Genomic DNA, 21,385 nt, shown 5'->3' with positions numbered 1-21,385 from the left:
AGGGTGAACAGTCTGTCTTTATCTACTTTGTCTTGAATCCCTGGAGGGTGTTTTCCCCTATAACAGCCTCCAGAAGAGCGTTCCAGTTTTCCACCACTCTCTGGGTGAAGAAGAACTTCCTTACGTTCATACGGAATCTATCCCCTTTCAACTTTAGAGAGTGCCCTCTCGTTCTCTACCTTGGAGAGGGTGAACAATCTGTCTTTATCTACTAAGTCTATTCCCTTCATTATCTTGAATGTTTTGATCATGTCCCTTCTCAGTCTCCTCTTTTCAAGGGAGAAGAGGCCCAGTTTCTCTAATCTTTCGCTGTACGGCAGCTCCTCCAGCGGAGTGATTGCATATTTCCCCTCCATTCCTCTTTTTTGCTATCTTATAGAACAGTGCATAGTGCACATACACCCAAAAGTATCATATGTAACTACACATACATCTTTATAGAATTGTCCTTCTCATGCACTGCTTTACACACAGAAATGCAATTGGAAATTACGCTACCTACCAACATCTTCTATGGCGATAAAAACAGCTTCCATTTTTCAACTATGAATATCTAAGCCAGTGCCTCACGAACTTTTTGAAGCTGCGGCACACGAAACTTGGGGCCATGGATGGAGGGCATCTGGAAATATGTGGACGTCAAAGTGATGTCATCACGTCGATGCCCATAAGACGGGGCTCTGAGCCTGTCATTACTACGCTGGTGGTGGTGGGGTGCTGGAGGAGGAGAGGCGTTGGCTTGCCACGAGCGGCACATCCTGTAAGCAGTCAGCCGGCGCTGGTGCCTCTCCTCGCCGGCATCCCACAGCACACCAGAATCTCACTGTGGCACACCGTTTGCGATACACTATTCTGAACTCCCAGTAATCCCCAGGATCCACTTCAAATGTGTGTGTCTGGCCTACAAGATCCTACATGGCATCCTTCCTGCCGTTATCCCTCTATCCTGGAACTCCCCAACCCCTACTTCCTCCAGATCCTCCCAAATTTTTAAACTATCCTTCCCTTCCATAAAAGGTATTTCCCATGCAGGCAAACTTGGGTCATCCCTCCCCTTTAGAATCACTGAGATCTGGAATAACCTCACCTCCCCTCCCCTCTCCGAACCTCAAGCTCCCTCCAACTCTTCCGCAAACACCTAAAAACCTGGCTATTCTCAAAACTGTAACACTTCCCCCCTCTTAGGCCTCTCACCTTCCCCTTTACACCTAACTCTTTAATCTCTCCACTGTAGTTCCTCTCTCATCCTTCTTCCTGTAAACCGTGCCGAGCTCCGCATTCGTGGAGATGGTGTGGTATATAAACCCAAGGTTTAGTTTAGTTTAGTTTAGTTTAGTTTAGAAATGTTAGTAATTATCTTCTCAGGTAGCAAAGAGTTAATTTATGTCACTGCAACGCTTACAATTTTCTTGTTCTATCACAGAACAGTGTAATCTTTATCCATTCCCTCTTTAAGACACATTGGCACCATGCGTACTAATATCTTTTCCGTGACGACCCCTACCATCTGGAACTCAGCACCAAATTATATAAGAGAAATTTCATCAGTTGATAAATTTAAGAGTAGCTTGAAGGCCTTTCTTTTTAAAGACGCATTTGGAGTATAATAGTCCTTTTAAGGACTGTAATGGAACTTCGTTCCTTGCTTTTCTTATTCATTTGAATCTTTTCTACAAAGTGCTAGATTATTTAATTTTTTGTTCCCTCCCTTTTGTTTTGATCCTTCTCCCTCTCTTTTTCATTACACAAATGTATTTCTGCCCTTTTTCATTTTGTTTCGGTAAGTTAATGTTCGTCTATGTGTTTGATTGTCTGTTTTAATAATTGTAATTTGTTTTTAATTTATGCCTTTCTACTCTTTGTTTTTATATATTATGTAAAACCGCTTTGAATTTTGATAAGGCGGTATATCAAATTTTTTTAATAAACCTGAAACCTAATCTTTATAGAATTCAATATGTACCACGATACATTATGAATTGGATAAAGCTGTATTACCGTGTTTCCCTGAAAATAAGACAGTGTGTTCTATTCATTTGGCGCCCAAAGAAGGCACTAGGTCTTATTTTCGGGTAGGGCTTATTTTTTTCATGTACATGATCATCTCTCCCTTCCTCTCCTTCACCCCAATTCGTCCTCTTTTCTTTCCCCCGCATGTGCAACATCTTATCTCCCCACTCACCCATCCCCTTGTGCCTTCCCTCTGCAGCATCTTTCTATCCCTCCATCCGTCCCATCCCTTGTGCAGCAGCCGAACCACTAATGATCCTCCATCCTTCCCTCCCAATCAATCCCTGCCGACCGCGACCATAAATACTGTACACAGACGGCCCCAGAAAGAAGGCCCGCAGCAAGGTATTTATGGTCGTTGTCGGCGGGGCTCGGTTGGAAGGGAAGGATGGAGGGTCAGCGGGGGTTCGGTTGTACGGCGGGGGAGGGGGGAAGTGCAACTGCTTACGACTAGGGCTTATTTTCGGGGTAGGTCTTAGTTTCGGGGAAGCATGGTAAATGTCTCGTAGATGAGAAAATGTTTGGTAAGTTTTACAAAGTTACTTACAGTGTTTTAATATTGTATCTTTGCCAGTGATCCAGGAAGCTGCCAGTTTGAAGAAGCACAATCTGTTTGAGGACAATGCTCACCTCATCTGTGAGAGCGTGTCCAGTTTATCTGACCTAAAAACCCCTTCAGGATCAGCACAAGCTAGCCCTGCAAAGATGCAGACCCCCTTAAAAGCAAGCTCAGAGAATGTCGCATCAGCAGAAGATGTGTTTGCTGATCAGGAGAAGCAAAGTGAAGATCAACCGCCCGATGATTTTACAGCAGAGAAGCTTAATGCTGAAACATTGCCTGATACAGAAACGATTTCTGCTGGAGATTCAACTGTTTCTTCCAGCACGACTGATGAGCAGAAGTCGTTCCCTGTAAATCATGAGGGTAACGAAGAGGCAACACATCCAGGCAAGGGGAGTGAAGAAGGTGTAGAAAAAAAGACAGAAGACGAACAGAAAGAGAGCACACAAGAAACTCATGATGGGGCCTTAGATGACATAAGCGAAATCAGGAATCTGTTGACGGTAACCGTTGAAGTCCCGGCAAATGTTCAACATCAGAACGTAGAGGAGATTGTTCAAAGAGGAGGAAATATACAAATTGAAGAAAAGATTGATAAAGATGTTGAAGAAAAGATTGATAAACAAAGAGAAGAAACCCAGGCGGAAAAAGCAGCTAGAGAAGAGATGAAACACCCAGAGGTTACATGCCAGGAAGGTGTTATTTCAGAGTCATGTGATCGATTGATGCTATCGGATAGCCCCAAAGTGTCTAGCGTGGAAACACATGGACAAGATGAAAAGAAGGAAGGCCCAGAAACCGTGAACACCGTAGATACTAAAGGAGACATTGGTGGGGGTTCTGCTGGTCCTTCAGCACAAGCCCGGGAATGTATTGAAAGGGAACACTCTGAAACCAAGGCAGTAGGACACGATCTTTCCCACGTGGCCCAGGATATGGTGTCTACTGCAGAAAGGGTTCCAGAGGGTGCGGCTGAAGACCGCACGATGACTCAACAGTCAGGTGACACTATACTCTCTGATAAGGTGGCTGATGTTGCTCCTCTGGCAGATTTGCCTCAGCAAATTACAACGGATGATAAACCAGAAAATCTTCCCAAATTCCTGGGTGATGAGCATAAGCCAGTGGCTGAGGAATCTGCCCTTCGTACTGAAATCACAAGTTCAACTTGGAACGAGGATGCAGGTCCGGGGTTCAGTGAGTGCACGGAGCAGCACTCTGAAGAGTGAACCAGCTTATTTGCTGACACAATCGTTAACTGAAGCTAACTTTTCAGAGCTTCAGCAAGGAACTTAATTTGGTCTACAGTGTTTAGGGGTGAAAAGTTTAATTCTTAAATTGCACAGATGCAATAAATCTACTTACCCCTCTTTTACTAAGCTGCAGTAGAGGTTTCTATCATGGCCTGGAATACTAAATGCTTCTATGAGCATCAGAGCAGTGTTGGAGGACTTAGCGCTCCAGGCCAAGGTAGGAACCTCAACCGGGACTTAGAATCAGAGGGCCTTAATTTGGTGTTTAGTATAATGTGACCATTAATTTTTTTCATCAAAACGGGACATCTATTAATTTTCAGTCCCGCCTCCAATCCCGCCCTAGCCCCGCCCCATCGGAGAGGAGATTCCGGGCCAGCCAGGCAGCGATTGGCTGGCCCGGAACTTCCTTTCCGACGTCAAAATTGACGTCGGGGAGAAGGCTTCTGGGCCGGCGCCTGGACATGCCTCTCCTGCGGTTGTGGCGGCGGCAGGCAGGGAAGCAAGGTGAGAGCCCATTCTCCGCGATCGCCTGTCCCGTTGCCCCCACACACAGCTTCGGGACGCCGTCTCTGAAAATGGGACATTTCAGCGTCCCGAAGCTGTGCATGGGGACAACGGGACAGGGGAATCTGAAAAAGGGACGGTCCCGTTCAAAACAGGACATATGGTCACATTAGTTTAGTAGTGCAATCACTAGCAGTACTTTATATGGATATTCAAAATTAAGTATTTTAATATTTCTTTCATGTTTGTGTAGTGCTGACAGCAGTGTAGAAAGCACTGTGCAAAGGACCTATATGTCACTGCATAAATAGAAAAGCTGAGTGTGGGGTCTGGTGCACAGAACTTACACTATAAAGGAGAAAAAAAATAGGGATATTCAAATAAATATTTCTTGGTTCATTTTTGAACTTTCTGGATAACTTTCAGACTTTTCTCAGTTCTCTTCCAAATTTTATTAAGTTTAAAAACATTTTTATGTGCGTGAAACTTTTTTTTTTTTTTTTTAACATGCGGAAATTGTGCCCGTTAATGGCTGGGTTAATAATTTTGTGTGCACTGTTTTACACATGTAAAATGAATGAGCTGGATGCAAAGCAGAGAATGCTCATCTCTAGTAAAGAAGACCTACAAAGAACTCTGAAGATGAGGAATGGTTATGGTTTTCCATTGCTTCTGTCATCCACGGGACAAGAATTAGCAGTACCGTATTTTCACGCATATAACGCGCGCGTTATACACGATTTTAGAAACCGTGTATAACCATGCGCGTTATATTCGTGAGCGCGTTATCCCTTTTTTTTTTTTTACATAGTTCCCCCCGACGTCCGATTCACTCCCCCCCCGCAGGACCGCTCGCACCCGCACCCCAAAGGACCACTCACGCTCAAACACGCACCCGCACCCCCACGTCAGAGAAAGGGCGAGACCACCGGAAGAGGAAGCAGCGTAGACGCAGGGCTAAGAGAAGGTGCAGGACCGCCGGCAGAGGAAGCAGCAGGACGACGGTAGGAAACTTCTACATGATGGGGGAGGTGGGGAGGCTGTGGGGGTGCGAGCGGTCCTTCGGGGTGGGGGAGCGGGTGCGTGTTCGAGCGCGAGCGGTCCTTCGGGGTGGGGGTGCGAGCGGTCCTGCGGGGGGGGGGGGGGAATCGGACGTCGGGGGGGGCATCAGGCTTTCAGGGTGGGGACAGGACTTCAAGGGGGAGAGGAGAGTCGGGGCGGGCTAAAGGAGAGTGGGCTGGCCAGAGGAGAGTTGGGGCGGGCTAAAGGAGAGTCGGGCAGCGACAGGAGAGTCGGGGCGGCATGCGCGGTATACAGGTGTGCGCGGTATATAAAAATTTATTTACATAAATTACAGTTCCCCGCGCGCTATACCCGTGTGCGCGTTTTACACGGGTGCGCGGTATATGAGTGAAAATACGGTAATAACATTTCAGTTATTTCCTGCCATTGTGATTCAAATCGCCCAGGGCAAGAGCAGGTTTAGAGGCTTGTGATATATATATATTTTTTTTAATCAGAAAAGGTGCTTTGTGCAATAAAAGAGAAAAAGTCCCCAAATACACAAAAAAATGCTAAAATGATGGCATTCTCACATACTTTTGCAAAAATAAAAAATCAGTCTGTTACAAACAAAATGGATTTAAACTCAACATCAGGGCCCCTTTTATCAAGCTGAGATGGGGTGGTAGATGCTCTGAGGCTCATAGAATTTCTAGGAGCGTCACGGCACTTACCTCGCTGGCCTGCGCCAAAAGCCTCCAGTGCAGCTTGATAAAAGGGAGCTGCCGTGATGCAAACGTATGAAAATAGCTCATTAATGTTGCGGTTTCATGACACACGGGCACGCAAAAGAGGTTTCGCAGGCCTGTTCGTACCAAAAGTGCCTCAGTGATGTATAATGATCGTTTTTCTTTGAACGCAAAATGTTTCTATCTGGTTCGTTGACGTTGCAAAAGTTTTGCGAAATAGGCTGCGAACTCATAGGAAACGCTGCAACGGAATACATTGGCTTTTTTTTAAAAAAAAAATAATAAATGCAAAATGAATGATGCATTTTATAACTGTACAGCACACATCTGTGTCAGGGATAGTGGAATCAAGAAATATTTTACATAAATAAGTGCAGATGCGAAAGAAGACATTATGGGTTTCTGAAGGCAGATTTTTCAAAGGATGTTAAACATAGAAACATAGAAGATGACGGCAGAAAAGGGCTATAGCCCATCAAAGCTGAGTGCCCACCCTACTGACCCTTCCTCTTAAGTCTATACCTAGTGACTATTTATTCAGATTGACTCTCTTAGGGATCCCCTATAGGCATCCCCTTTATTTTTAAAGTCCCATTTATTCTTAAAGTCCAACACGATGCAGGTTTCGATCATCCCATCAAGTCTATACCTTAAGAGGATGGGTCAGCAGACTTGATGGGATGATCGAGACCTGCATCGTGTTGGACTTTAAGAATAAATGGGACTTTAAAAATAAAGGGGATGCCTATAGGGGATCCCTAAGAGAGTCAATCTGAATAAATAGGTTAGGTTAAGAAGGAGATATTGAAGTTGGGATATTCACAATTCCCCGTCTATTTTACAGAAGGCCTACTGAATGTGGAACCTTTTGTAAAATATTTTATAGGGCTGTGGGAAACGCATTAGTTTTTTTGGGGGGGGGTTCCCAAAAAATATGCAGCAGTAGCAAGCATTTTTTTGGGGGGGGGAAATCACAGTAAAAAAAACCAAGAGCAACGTGAACTGGGGTTTGCATGTGTAAGTGCTGTATTTTAGAAAACTGTACACGACACAGGTGCCAATTAAGGATCCAAGCTCCTAATGACATATTTTTATATTTTGGGGTCATTATAAAGACTATGAAAGAGGTTCTTGAAGATAGGAAGTGAGGTAAGCGGAACAACTCAAAACAGTACAAAATCCTCACTTGACAGGATAAACCAATCAAAACTGGCTTTTTCAAGGGCAAGAGGAAGCTAAATTAAGTGCTCCTTGTTGGAACCCTTGAAAAAGCCAGTTTGGCGAAACGGGTCCCGTCGGGCATTTTGAGCATTGGAGCAAGAAATTTTTGAATAAAGAAAAATGAAGAATGATATGAATTGGTTTGTTCTTTTTTTTTGATTGGTTTATCCTGTCAAGTGAGGATTTTGTACTGTTTTGAGTCATTATAAAGACCACAATGGCTCCCTCAATCATTCCTGTAAGGCCCGAGCTGAGCCGAGCAGTTTGCTGACACCTGCATACCTCAGTGGGGGTGCAGAAGCCAACAGGGAACATTTTTAACTTATGCGCATTTTCCCATGCAAGACTGGAAGTAAAAGTACATTTTGTGCACTGCCCCAAACTATTCCCAAAACATGTCTCCTTAGAATCTATACCAAAAGGCAACCGGAAACTGCCAAAATTATAATATAACAAAACCAAAGAGCATTGGCAGTACCCTGCATAGAGCTCTCAAAGGACATCCACTGGCTGAATTAATAAATATATATGAGACACCTCAGAACGGGCCTGAATTTGATATGTTAGTAACTTTTTATGGCCCCGGGCAGAAAACTCCTAAGTGACCAGCACGTTTGATACATTTTTGAAACTTATTCATTCAAGGGGCAGAGCTTTTTTGAGTCGCTTTTCATAGAAACCTAGAAGATGACGGCAGAAAAGGGCCACGGCCCAACAAGTCTGCCCACACGAATGAACTCCCACGGCAGGTGATTGAGGCCAACAGCGTGGCAGATTTCAAAAATAAATGGGATATTCATGTGGGATCTCTAATGAGGTAAGGGCAGGAGGTTGGTGAGCAAACTCTTGAGGGAAGGGTCACTTGAGTGGGCAGACTTGATGGGCTTTGGCCCTTTTCTGCCATCATTTTTCTATGTTTCTAATGACCCACCCCCTAATTTCTTCCTTGAAGTGATCCCATTTTCTCTTAAAATCCAGCACGCTGCTGGCCTCAATTACCTGCAGTGGAAGACTATTCCAATGATCAACCACCCTTTCGGTGAAGAAATACTTCCTGGTGTCACCATGAAATCTCCCACCCCTGAGTTTCAACGGATGTCCTCTTGTCGCCGTAGGTCTTTTAAGAAAGAAGATATCCTTTTCTACCTCAATACGGCCCATGGCATATTTGAACGTTTCAATCATGTCTACGTTCCTCGAGTGAGTATAGCTGCAACTTACCCAGCCGTTCCTCATACGGGAGATCCTTGAGTCCTGGGACCATCCTGGTGGCCATTCGCTGAATCGACTCAATTCTCCGCACATCTTTTTGATAATGTGGTCTCCAGAATTGTACACAATATTCTAGATGAGGTTTCACCATGGATCTGTACAACGGCATTATAACTTCGGGCTTCCGGCTGACGAAACTTCTTCGGATACAACCCTTTGCCTTTCACTGAGCGTTTATTTACATTAATTATTTATCATTATAGAGACCGAATGATGTACGGAGCAGGGCTTATTAAGATTTTTTTTTAACCTGGTGCTGGTCACCTATGAGTTTTCTGCCCAGAGCCTTAAAAAGTTACAAACGTATTGGACATCAGTTTTGGTTTTGTACTCGGATCACTGCTTTTTGGCAGCAGCTTTGTGGTCATATTCAAACCATGTGGAATTACAAATTTGCTTTGGACCCGGCGATGTTGTTTACGCTGGACCATATTCCCCTGTCTGCACCAAAGGGGTTTCGGAGCTTTTTTGCTCTATCAGTGTTGTTGGGGAAGAAAGCGATTTTGCTCTGCTGGATCTCCTCTGATTCTCCGACGCTCTCCCGTTGGTGCACTTTGATGATACACTAAGCATCCATGGAGAGGCTATGTTTTTCTTCGTTGGACTCTGCCCTGGGCCGGTCATTTTGTCATTGTTGGAACTGTTTTGGGACACTTTAACACCCAGAGCTCGTAGTCACTTGTTGAATGTATGAGACTTTCTGTTGGGACTGCACTGGAATGGATTTTGTTTTTAGTTCGTGTTTAGGCTGTGGGATTGGGAGTGGGGCGGGGGGGAGGGAGGCTCAGGTATACGGTGAAATTGGGATGTGTTCTGGTATCCAATTATTCTGTTGTACACCATGTATATTTGAGTATTTTGAATATTTCTGAAAATGCAATAAAATATATTCTTCAAAAAAAAAATAAAAATTTACAAACGTATCAAATTCAGGCCAGTGGATGTCCTTTGAGAGCTTTATACTAACGCTCTTTGGTTTTGCTTCCGTAGAATCACCAGAAGGGGCTCTCTTGCCACCTTGGTTTCTCAGGGAAGATAGGACTTCAATGAGAAACCAAGGTGGCAAGAGAGCCCCTTCTGGTGATTCAGACAGGTCGTGACCTGTTTGGGCCGCCGTGGGAGCGGACTGCCGGGCAGGATGGACCTATGGTCTGACCCGGCGCAGGCACTGCTTATGTTCTTATGTTCTTATGTTAATCTATGCATTCCACAGCATCTCCACCTATAAATAGTGGAATTGTTAAAATCGGCATTTATGCATGTATGCCGTGTATGTGGGTCAGTGTCACACAATCATTCTAAAATGGCCTGCATAGCCTTGTAGAGCATTTTAATGTGGTACCCTGGGAAAGGATTCTGATGCAGCATTCGATATCATTAGTACCTTATTGCAACTATAGTGCCCATGCTACAATAAATATATATTAGAAACATAGAAAGATGACGGCAGATAAGGGCTACAGCCCATCAAGTCTGCCCATACCATTGACCCCCTTTTAAGTCTACTGACCTGCTCTATTAAGTCTATATCTTAGCGACTCTATTTATTGGTATGACTCCCGCAGTGATCCCACCACATAGGTATCCCATTTGTTCTTGAAGTCTGGGATACTGCGGGCCTCGATCACCTGTACTGGAAGCTTGTTCCAATGCTCTATCACTCGTTCCGTGAAGAAGTACTTCATGACGTCTCCACGAAACTTCCCTCCCCTGAGTTTGAACGGATGTCCTGTTGTGTTCGAGGGTCCTTTGAGAAGAAAGATATCATCTTCCACCTCGACCCGTCCCGTGATGTACTTAAATGTCTCAATCATGTCTCCCCTCTCCCTACGCTCCTCGAGCGTATAGAGCTGCAATTTGTTCAGTCTCTCTTCGTACGAGAGACCCTTTAGCCCCGAGACCATCCTGGTGGCCATCCGCTGAACCCACTCAATTCTGAGCACATCTTTACGGTAATGTGGGGGAAATTCTATCTTTAGGCAACTAACTTACCCGCCCAACCCTTTACAAAACCGTGATAGTGGTTTTTAGCATAGGCCGGTGCGCTGAATGCTCTGCGCTGTTCCCGACGCTCATAGGAACTCTATGACGGTCAGGAGCAGCGCAGAGCATTCAGCGTGCCAGCCTGTGCTAGAAACCGCTATCGGGGTTTTGTAAAAGTAGGGGTTAATTAGTAAACTGGCTTCAATTATGAGCTTTAACAAGTGTGTTTAGCGCTGGCCGTGGTGGTAACAGCTCCAACGCTCATGGAATTCTATGAGTGTCAGTGTTACATAAGAACATAAGAAATGCCTCCACTGGGTCAGACTTGAGGTCCATCGTGCCCAGTAGTCCGCTCACGCGGCGGCCCAACAAGTCCAGGACCTGTGCAGTAATCCTCTATCTCTACCCCTCTATCCCCTTTTCCAGCAGGAAATTGTCCAATCCTTTCGTGAACCCCAGTACCGTACTCTGCCCTATTACGCCCTCTGGAAGCGCATTGGCTAAGGCTCTTAACATTTGCATCTCCTCTTCCTATAGGCTAAGGCTCTTTGCACCTGCATTGTGATGTCACAGAACTTTAGTAACATAGAAACATGATGGCAGATAAAGGCCAAATGGCCCATCCAGAGCATCCACTATCTCCTCCTCTCCCTATTGGCTAAGGCTCTTAACATTTGCATCTCCTCTTCCTATAGGCTAAGGCTCTTAACATTTGCATCTCCTCTTCCTATAGGCTAAGGCTCTTTGCACCTGCATTGTGATGTCACAGAACTTTAGTAACATAGAAACATGATGGCAGATAAAGGCCAAATGGCCCATCCAGAGCATCCACTATCTCCTCCTCTCCCTATTGGCTAAGGCTCTTAACATTTGCATCTCCTCTTCCTATAGGCTAAGGCTCTTAACATTTGCATCTCCTCTTCCTATAGGCTAAGGCTCTTTGCACCTGCATTGTGATGTCACAGAACTTTAGTAACATAGAAACATGATGGCAGATAAAGGCCAAATGGCCCATCCAGAGCATCCACTATCTCCTCCTCTCCCTATTGGCTAAGGCTCTTAACATTTGCATCTCCTCTTCCTATAGGCTAAGGCTCTTAACATTTGCATCTCCTCTTCCTATAGGCTAAGGCTCTTTGCACCTGCATTGTGATGTCACAGAACTTTAGTAACATAGAAACATGATGGCAGATAAAGGCCAAATGGCCCATCCACAGCATCCACTATCTCCTCCTCTCCCATAAGAACATAAGAATATAAGCAGTGCCTCCACCGGGTCAGACCTGAGGTCCATCGTGCCCAGCAGTCCACTCACACGGCAGCCCAACAGGTCCAGGACCTGTGCAGTAATCCTCTATCTATACCCCTCTATCCCCTTTTCCAGCAGGAAATTGTCCAATCCTTTCGTGAACCCCAGTACCGTACTCTGCCCTATTACGCCCTCTGGGAGCGCATTCCAGGTGTCCACCACACGTTGGGTAAAGAAGAACTTCCTAGCATTCATTTTTAATCTGTCCCCTTGTTACTGCCGCAGCCAGCATGCTATTTTAATGTCTTTTTTGATGTTAACGAGGTATTAATACACTTATCGTAGAGGAATCTTTATTAGTGCACAGAATTATCTAGAACATTTCTTGTGAACGTTTTCAAAATTTTGGATTAATCCATTAAACATGCCAATTTGGCTCTTAGAAGGAATTAGGTTTCAAGGGAATTTTGAAAGAAAAAAAATCTCTTCCCATCTGTGTCTGCCTAGAAGTCGCCACGTTTTTAACCACCAGTGTGCATCGCCAAAGTTTCCATAGACATAGTCGAGAGGCAGTGCGCGATCCATTTGCTGTAAAAACATTGCTATACATATCGATAGGAGAACAAGCACAATTCTGCTACAATGTTTAATAAATTCTAATTTGAATGAGACAATTACTGAACCAGTAAACACAAACAAACAAATTAAAGATACAGGAAATGTATTTATTACCGTGCATATGGTTACAGCATAGAAGAGCCAAGATTTAATATTTAAAAGAAACCTCAAACAAAAGCCTCATGAAGTCTATTCCAGGTGCTTGGTGGAACAAGGTGAAGTACATAGAATCTGGAGGAGAATGGAGGGAACAAGGTGAAGTACATAGAATCTGAAGGAGAATGGAGGGAACAAGGTGCAGTACATAGAATCTGAAGGAGAATGGAGGGAACAAGGTGAAGTACATAGAATCTGAAGGAGAATGGAGGGAACAAGGTGCAGTACATAGAATCTGGAGGAGAATGGAGGGAACAAGGTGAAGTACATAGAATCTGAAGGAGAATGGAGGGAACAAGGTGAAGTACATAGAATCTGAAGGAGAATGGAGGGAACAAGGTGAAGTACATAGAATCTGGAGGAGAATGGAGGGAACAAGGTGAAGTACATAGAATCTGGAGGAGAATGGAGGGAACAAGGTGAAGTACATAGAATCTGAAGGAGAATGGAGGGAACAAGGTGAAGTACATAGAATCTGAAGGAGAATGGAGGGAACAAGGTGAAGTACATAGAATCTGGAGGAGAATGGAGGGAACAAGGTGAAGTACATAGAATCTGAAGGAGAATGGAGGGAACAAGGTGCAGTACATAGAATCTGGAGGAGAATGGAGGGAACAAGGTGAAGTACATAGAATCTGGAGGAGAATGGAGGGAACAAGGTGAAGTACATAGAATCTGGAGGAGAATGGAGGGAACAAGGTGCAGTACATAGAATCTGAAGGAGAATGGAGGGAACAAGGTGAAGTACATAGAATCTGAAGGAGAATGGAGGGAACAAGGTGCAGTACATAGAATCTGGAGGAGAATGGAGGGAACAAGGTGAAGTACATAGAATCTGGAGGAGAATGGAGGGAACAAGGTGAAGTACATAGAATCTGAAGGAGAATGGAGGGAACAAGGTGCAGTACATAGAATCTGGAGGAGAATGGAGGGAACAAGGTGAAGTACATAGAATCTGGAGGAGAATGGAGGGAACAAGGTAAAGTACATAGAATCTGGAGGAGAATGGAAGGAACAAGGTGCAGTACATAGAATCTGGAGGAGAATGGAGGGAACAAGGTGCAGTACATAGAATCTGGAGGAGAATGGAGGGAACAAGGTGCAGTACATAGAATCTGGAGGAGAATGGAGGGAAAGTCTTGCCCAATAAATGGAGATGAAGAAGAGGTTAGGATGAGGAATTGAAAAGTAGAGCATTTCAAGGTAAAGAAGCTTGAATTGTATGTAGAAGTGGGTTGGGAGACAAAGGAAGGCTTTGAAAAGGGAGTCGTATGATTGTAAAGTCATCGTTACAAAACGATAATAGGTGAGCACATCTTATTCATTCTTTGTTGTTAAATTTGTCAGCAAATTATATTAATTGTAAGACTGTTCAATGATTCCTGAACATTATAAATATAAATCTTAGCGTCCAATAAATTAATTAATTCATGTTACAGAAAAGGTGTAAAGTATGTCATTATTAATCCTTTTGGCATATGTTTATAAATCCAGTATGTCTCTTTTACTAAAGCACAGTGTGTACTGAAAGCTGCGTATCCTATTTTATACCTGTGGGCCATGTGGAACTTAGCATATGTCCATATGTACTTAACACATGCTAAGCTGTAGTAAAAAGACCTCATAATTTTTAACCTCCATTGCTGGAAAGTTGATGTTTCCAAACTGGAGGGTGACTGAAACCCATTTTTATGGCTTCAGCCGAAGCTGTTGTCAAAACCAGCCTCTCATTTACTCTCTTTCTCCCTCCCTCCTTCCTTCTCTGCTGCCACTGTGCCCCCTCCAAACTACAGGCGCTCCCACTCCCACTTCTTTTCTTCCCTCCCTCCATGAATATAAAATATGCCGGGTCCACTTGTAAGCCACCTCTGTGCCTTCTATACCACCCTCGTGGTCTAGTGTCAAGTTGGGCCAGAAGCAGTCCCCAGTCACTCATGCCCATCCCATGTCTGCAGTCAAAATGGTTGCCGTAACTTACAGTGGCAGTCTTGAAAGATTGTCACAGTAGGTTGCGGCAGCCATTTTGAGATTGGAGCTGGCATAGGCAGGATTGACAGCACATCAGGGGAAACATGGCATTTTTTTTTTTAAAATCTGTGTATGGAGAATTGTAGACATACACTGGTGCTGGTAGAACTTTTTGGGGCCTAAGCATGCTATATATTATAGCATCTTTGAATAATTCTCAATTAATTCACTAGAAATTATCATTGCCTAAAGTTTCATACAAAATTACTATAACTCACATAAAGAGACATGGCTCAGAAGACAAGATTCTTGCTAAGGGACCCAGTGTTAATGGTCCTATACCTCACAGTGATGTTTTTATCCAGAGGCAAGATAACTTGCATGCCAATGAACTAACTAGGGTCAAATCTGGGTGGTGGTGGTTCCACAGCATCGGGCCCTGGACAGAAAGCATTGACTTGCCGTTCCCTGTAAGTCTCACCACTGCCAATGACAGAACTTCTAAACAAATTTTGTGAGAAGACCGTAACTCACGCGAAGGACAACGCCACTGCAGTGGAGAACGAACACTTGACGGACGGTGAAACTGAAGCACCTTGAATATCAAACACAGAACTTTAAACTCGACCCACATGCCAATTGGCAGCCCATGGAGCTCTCAAAGTATCGGTGTGATGTAGTTTAATTTTGAGGCATGAACAATAGGGCGTGCAGCTGCATTTTGTGCCAGCTGCAAAACACATTTGGGCAAACCCAGATAAATGGAGATACAATAATCAAGGAACGGGGTTATCATCAACGTGATGACCTTGTGAAAAATTATCACCAGAGAGATAGTCACACAGCCTCCGTACTAAACGCAATTTGAAAAACACACTGCATATCACAGCCTTAATCTGAGCCTTAAAGGACAAAGCTTATAGCGGGAGGGGCCTTAGGCACATGTCATGTGTCATGTGTCAAGTGCCTTAGGCGCCTGGACCAATCAGGTCCTAGGATCCTGTGGGTTGGGCAGGGGAGGGGAGGGCCCGCCTTATTTGGATGGAGGCGGGCCTGCTGGCCAGACGTGTGAGGAACCGTCCAGTCCAACTTGCTGGTAAGGTCAAGGGGGGGTTCCGGGGTGGTGATGTTCTCTGGGGGGGTCCGGCAGGAGGGGTTAGGTACCCTTCTGCCGTGATCGTCGGGAGGGTCATTGGGGGCTCATCAGGAGGGGTTGGGCACCCTCCTGCCAACGATCTTAGGGGGGAGCCGTTGGAGGGATTGGCAGGAGGGGTTGGTTACCTTCCTGCCGCGATCATCGGGAGGGTCGTTGGGGGGTCGGCAGGAAGAGTTGGGTACCCTCCTGCTGCGATTGTCGGGAGGGCCATTGGGAGGTCGGCAGGAGGGGTTGGGCACCCTCCTGCCGTGATCGCTGGGGGAGGGGAGACTTTTGCGGCCTTAGCCGTGGCCTCTATACTAATCACGGCAGGGAGATCCTTGCCACAATTAGGTACAGCGGCCGTGTCTACTTACCATGTAGGCCAGCATTTTGCTAGCCTACATTGTAAGCGTCTCCCGTTCTGCTAGGGAGACGCTTAGGGCCACCTAGGTTCACTTATGGCTACCGCCTAGCCTTAGGCAAGCTTAGGTGGTTTGCAGGCCTCTCTAGGCTCCCTGGAGGCGCCTTCAATATAGGCGGCCTGCCTGGGGAGCATTTTTTTTTTAAGAAAAAGTGCCTCCCGATTGGCTGATTAGACAATCAGGAGCACTTTGCAGAATCAGGGCCAAAATGCATATAAAGAAATTTTGTGCTGAATTTGAAATCTTTGATTTATAGGTGCTATTCTGGATAGCGCCACATGAGGGTGCCAATTATCTTAGAAAGAACTAAATTTAATAGTTCAGTGCTGTCCTCCTGTGGTCATTCCTCAGAATACAGGTATAATCGCTTAATCATTGGTATAAATTTACAGCAACGTTTACTGCACCCTACCTTCATCTGTCCCTCTTCAGACTGGAATTTATTTTTACCTCTCGCTTGTCTATTACAAAGGGCAGTAAAAGGATGACAAATATTCAGTATATTAACTCCTTGCATCTAAGATCTTAGAGACGTGCATTTTGGAGGCAATGTGCCACAACTGCCAATTTGCCCAGATCCAGAAGGGAGATCATAGGTCAGTTCTGGGTTTCTGGTAGCCTTATCCTTGATGCCTTTGATTTTCAGCACAAATAGTGGATTGGTTAACACCTTATGCAAATCATACACTGAGAGATGAACAGATAGACATTTGGGAGGACTGTTATACCTTTTAAGAGATTATTTTTTTGAATGAGAATAGCTGTGTGGGATATAAACTGAGAAGATCTAAGTCAGAATAGGGGAAGTGGAAATCCACTCCTCATGAGTTCAAGGGAGGGTGAAAATGGTGGGTAGTCAAAATAACCCCATGTCAGAGTGGCCGACGTGTTGGAACATCCAAATTATGGACGTCTTCGTAATGATTTCCTAGTTTTATATGCAGACGGCAACCCAATGAGTTTTTTAGCCGTTCTTAATCTGTATCATAGGCAAAAAAAACTCCACTACTTCTCTAAATGTAATCTTTCAAAATAGGACGGAATAGGAGGGAATTCCCTGAAGCAGCCATTCGTTGGTGAAACAAGTGACTTGTTGGATTTGGACATCGGTTCCTTGTCTTCACTTCAATGCCAGAAATGTGACTGTAGGAAGATCGTTGCGTCTTTGGATTGCGGTCCTGGCTTCCATCAACAGCTGTGAAGACAAGTGTAACCTTCCTGAAGGTTCTTTTTCCTGTTCCCTATGCACAGTGGTGAAATATTTTCCTATTTTGAAAGATTACATTTAGAGAAGTAGTGGAGTTCATTTTGCCTATGATACAGATTAAGAACGGCTAAAAAACTCATTGGGTTGCTGTCTGCATATAAAACTAGTTGAGGCTTTTTTATCCACTTTACTTAAATGGTTTTTCAAAGGATATTTCCACCACTTGGCTTATAATATTTTTGCAACATTTCTTGCTGCAGTTATTTATCTATTTAGATTGTTATTGCTAGTATTGTTTCTAGGGAGATGTTTAAATACCTACGTGGAATAAATGTGCATGAGTCAAGTCTCTTTCATCTGAAAGGAAGCTCTGGAATGAGAGGGCATAGGATGAAGTTAAGAGGTGACAGGCTCAGGAGTAATCTAAGGAAGTACTTTTTTATAGAAAGGGTGGTAGATGCATGGAACAGTCTCCCGGAAGAGGTGGCGGAGACAGAGACTGTGTCTGAATTCAAGAAAGCCTGGGATAGGCCCGTGGGATCTCTCAGAGAGAGAAAGAGATAATGGTTACTGCGGATGGGCAGACTGGATGGTCCATTTGGCCTTTATTTGACATCATGTTTCTATGTTTCTTTATGGACAGAGATGACAACCAAGCAAATAACTCACAATCACTTTTCATCTAGACACCATCAGTGAAAAGCAAACTTGTTTGTACATGATTTATACCACAGTTTAAAATGTGCTACTATATGTATTATCATGTATTATAAAATTGTATGTGCCTCAGCAAAACCGTAGCAAGCCCTCAACATGGCTGCTTTAAACACAGGGATATCTAGACACAGCCAGTACACCCAAAGATAAGTCAAAACCTTTCCAAAATGACAGCTTGCCATGGATGCCATTTGCTTATGTAAATATTGATATTTTCGTCTGTAAATCAGGAATAATACTTCTAAAATAATCACCCTTCTGTATTTTTCAACCAGTGTTCCATAAGCATCCTTAACCGGTTCTATACAATTCGACAATATATTACAATAGTGTGCATTTATCCAAAATAGTTGAATGCATGATGGATTCTCCTTTGATAAAATAGCAACTGCCTATTTTAATTGAGTTGACTTGAGGGTTTTATAAAGTAGCATATTTGTGAGTCAATCAAATTTTGGAGTCGATGTTTGCTTTTCATGTTAGTTATGGAGGTTGAGTGTCCACTTATTTTCAGCACTGCTGTCCTCAGAATAGCAGTGCTGAATGTATGCATTGATGATTAACATATGCTGCTCTAGCATTACTCTAAAATACATACAGAGTATAACATGGGCTCTTGTGTCTTCATATCAAAAATCAAGACGAGGCTTTGGGAATCATCCTTAACTCAAAAAAATGCTGAGCAACTTTTGTTGCTGGCTCTAAGAGTTGCTAAAACAACCAGGATCTCCCAAGACTAGATGTATTGCTTTTCTAATTTTTCTGGAAATTGGGTGTGCATTTGGTGTGAACATACTTTTGACATACGATTTAACTGGATGCGGATCATTTCAGCAATAAGTGGAATACAAATCTTGTCTTTGGTTCTTTAGCATACTCTATGATGTATTGTGTTTCATTCTGGAATGTTCCAGATTGAGACACTGAATATAAAGATTCTGCATTGGTTGCTACGGTTATTCTCAACTGAGACACTGTGTAATGTAACATGCTGTATGTGACATGCAGGGGAGGATGGGAAGGAAGAGGTGCACACTCATAACATCATTATATATAATGATGTTATGAGTGTGTAAGGACAGGCTGAGGAGGACGGATGGGAAGGAAGGAAGGTGCACATATCAACATCGTACATTTTTAACATGCATGATGCAGCTATAGGCAAGCAGAGGAGGATGGGATCATACAGATGTGTATGTTCAGATATGCGCTCAGATGTGTAGTTTTTTCTGATATATTTATGAAGCTTACAGTATTTACAAAAACACATTTAATACTTGTTACAAAAAATATTGTGCAATTGTGATCTACTTCTGGCCTACAAAGGTCAAAAGAAATCCTTAACTGAGATTTGACATTCAAAAGTGAATTATAGCTACTAGCACTATTAGTTATTAGTTATTTATTATGCAGATGTTTGTTAGTTTGTTATTAGTTCAGTATTAGACATATGTTAGTTTAGAATAGATAGGTATAGATTAGTTTAGGTTCGGTTAGGGCCCTGCTGAAAGAGTCTACCTTGACGTGGTTGCAGGCTTACAAATCTTTTGGTCAAAGAGTGTGGCGACAGAGAAGGGGGGGTCGGGGGGGGGGGGGGAAGGGGTGCGTGGGGGGCCCAATAGGATTGCTCAGTAAGGGGCCCAGAAATTTCTGATGGCGGCCCTGTTTTAAGATATTATTCCTATTGTACCAATATTTATCATATTTCTGATACACAATTGTTCTACAGTACTGTTCAATGTGTATATTTCAGATACTGTGTCATGTTAATCCTAGTACTAGGTTTCAGTTTACCTCACTGGTTATATTCACGCTTAGATTTGGTCAATTTACTTTGGTTATACTGTTAACATCACTGTAAGTTTCACTGTGTCTTCGGTACACCACTTTGGCTGAATCTCTTCATAAAGGTGTCAATAAATCCCAAGATAGACCATGTTATCTATAATAATAAAATGCTAGCCGCGCATGCGCACTCTCGCCACGTGTTCCCTGAGATCTGATCTGTCATGCTGGGCGAGAGTGCGCATGCGCGTTGTACGTCACCAGCCGACGATCGCCTCCACAAGCCAGGACTGGGACACAAAGAGCGCCTCCCGGGACGAACCAAAAAATGGAGCCGAGAGGAGTCCAGCAACTTTCCGAACCGGCTCTTGCGATGTCCCCGCCGCCCGGGACCCGAGTCCTTTGCCGCCCCACCCTTCCCGCGGACCCGACTACGAACCTGGCGATTCCAGCGTGTGCAGCAGTCTTCACACGCTGCTTCGGGCCCTTCTACTGCTCTGATTTGCTCTGCCGCGTCTCTGATGATGTTATCATGGACTTGCCAGAGTAAATCAGGGCAGTAGAAGGACCCGAAGCAGTGTGTGAAGACTGCTGCACACGCTGGAATCGCCAGGTTCGTAGTCGGGACCACAGGAAGGGAAAGGGGGGTTGAGGAAACACTAATGCTGCTGCATAGGAAATGGTGTGGGGGGATGGAATGCTGCTTTGGACAGACAGACATTCAGAGGGAGGAAGGGAGACAGAAGGGCAGGGAGATACACAGCAAGACAGACAGACAAAGGGGGCCAGGGACAGAGACAGACAGAAAGAAAGACAGCGGGAGGAAGAGAGAGACAGAAATAAAGACAGACAGACATATATTCTAGCACCCGTTAATGTAACGGGCTAAAATACTATATATATATAAAAAGCAGTTTGTTCTTTATATGGTTATACTTCATTATTGGTATTTACCATAAACCTAGAATATTGTATAAATTAAATAAGCTTAAATATTTCTAATCAGTCTTATACACAGTCACACACATTTTAGATTTTTCCCGGGGGGGGGGGGGTGGAGGGAAATCCTACTTGCTGATACTCTTCTTCCCTGGGTACCAAGCATTCAGGGATTGATAAAGCACATCTGAGGGAGAGTCCTGCCAGGTCAACCACGGATCCTGGGGTGCTACAGCAAAAATGTATGTACAGTACTCACTCCTAGGGTTACCCTCGGCCCCATCACACTTGGGGACTAGCTACAGTCTTGTCACCACCAATTAATCCTGTTTATTGTCCTGTAACTGTGACAAGCCCTGAGTTTTAGAACACAAAGATCTCCTTGAACAATGCATCTAGATCTCACTCTGAAGATAAAACAGATCATTAAGCAGAAACCACACGATTTACCACATAGAGACGCTTAAACTTCGTTTCGAACTGCACTGGTAGCCAATGCAGATTCAATTGCTCTGGTGTAACATGAGCTAATCTGCTACAACCTGTAATGAGATGTACCAGCTGCAATAGTCAAATATATTGAGCTGGAATTTCTATCAGCAGAGACTATCCCTAGAGTCGGCACCT

General features: G+C 44.1%; 1 protein-coding gene across 2 annotated transcripts in view; it reads left to right on the top strand.

Annotated features, from left to right (window-relative positions):
- NIBAN1 (niban apoptosis regulator 1) overlaps positions 1-5,119 on the top strand; it is a 143,015-nt gene extending 137,896 nt beyond the window's left edge. For both annotated transcript variants that reach the window (XM_033960061.1, XM_033960060.1), the window contains one exon: positions 2,585-5,119. In XM_033960061.1, coding sequence (XP_033815952.1) covers positions 2,585-3,801 — 1,217 coding nt within the window. In that variant the 3' untranslated portion in view covers positions 3,802-5,119. The remainder of the gene's footprint in view (positions 1-2,584) is intronic.
- The last annotated feature ends 16,266 nt before the right edge of the window (positions 5,120-21,385 follow it).

Source organism: Geotrypetes seraphini, chromosome 10 (assembly GCF_902459505.1).
Source record: "Geotrypetes seraphini chromosome 10, aGeoSer1.1, whole genome shotgun sequence".
NCBI lineage: Eukaryota > Metazoa > Chordata > Amphibia > Gymnophiona > Dermophiidae > Geotrypetes > Geotrypetes seraphini.
This window is presented reverse-complemented; position numbering and strand designations above follow the sequence as displayed.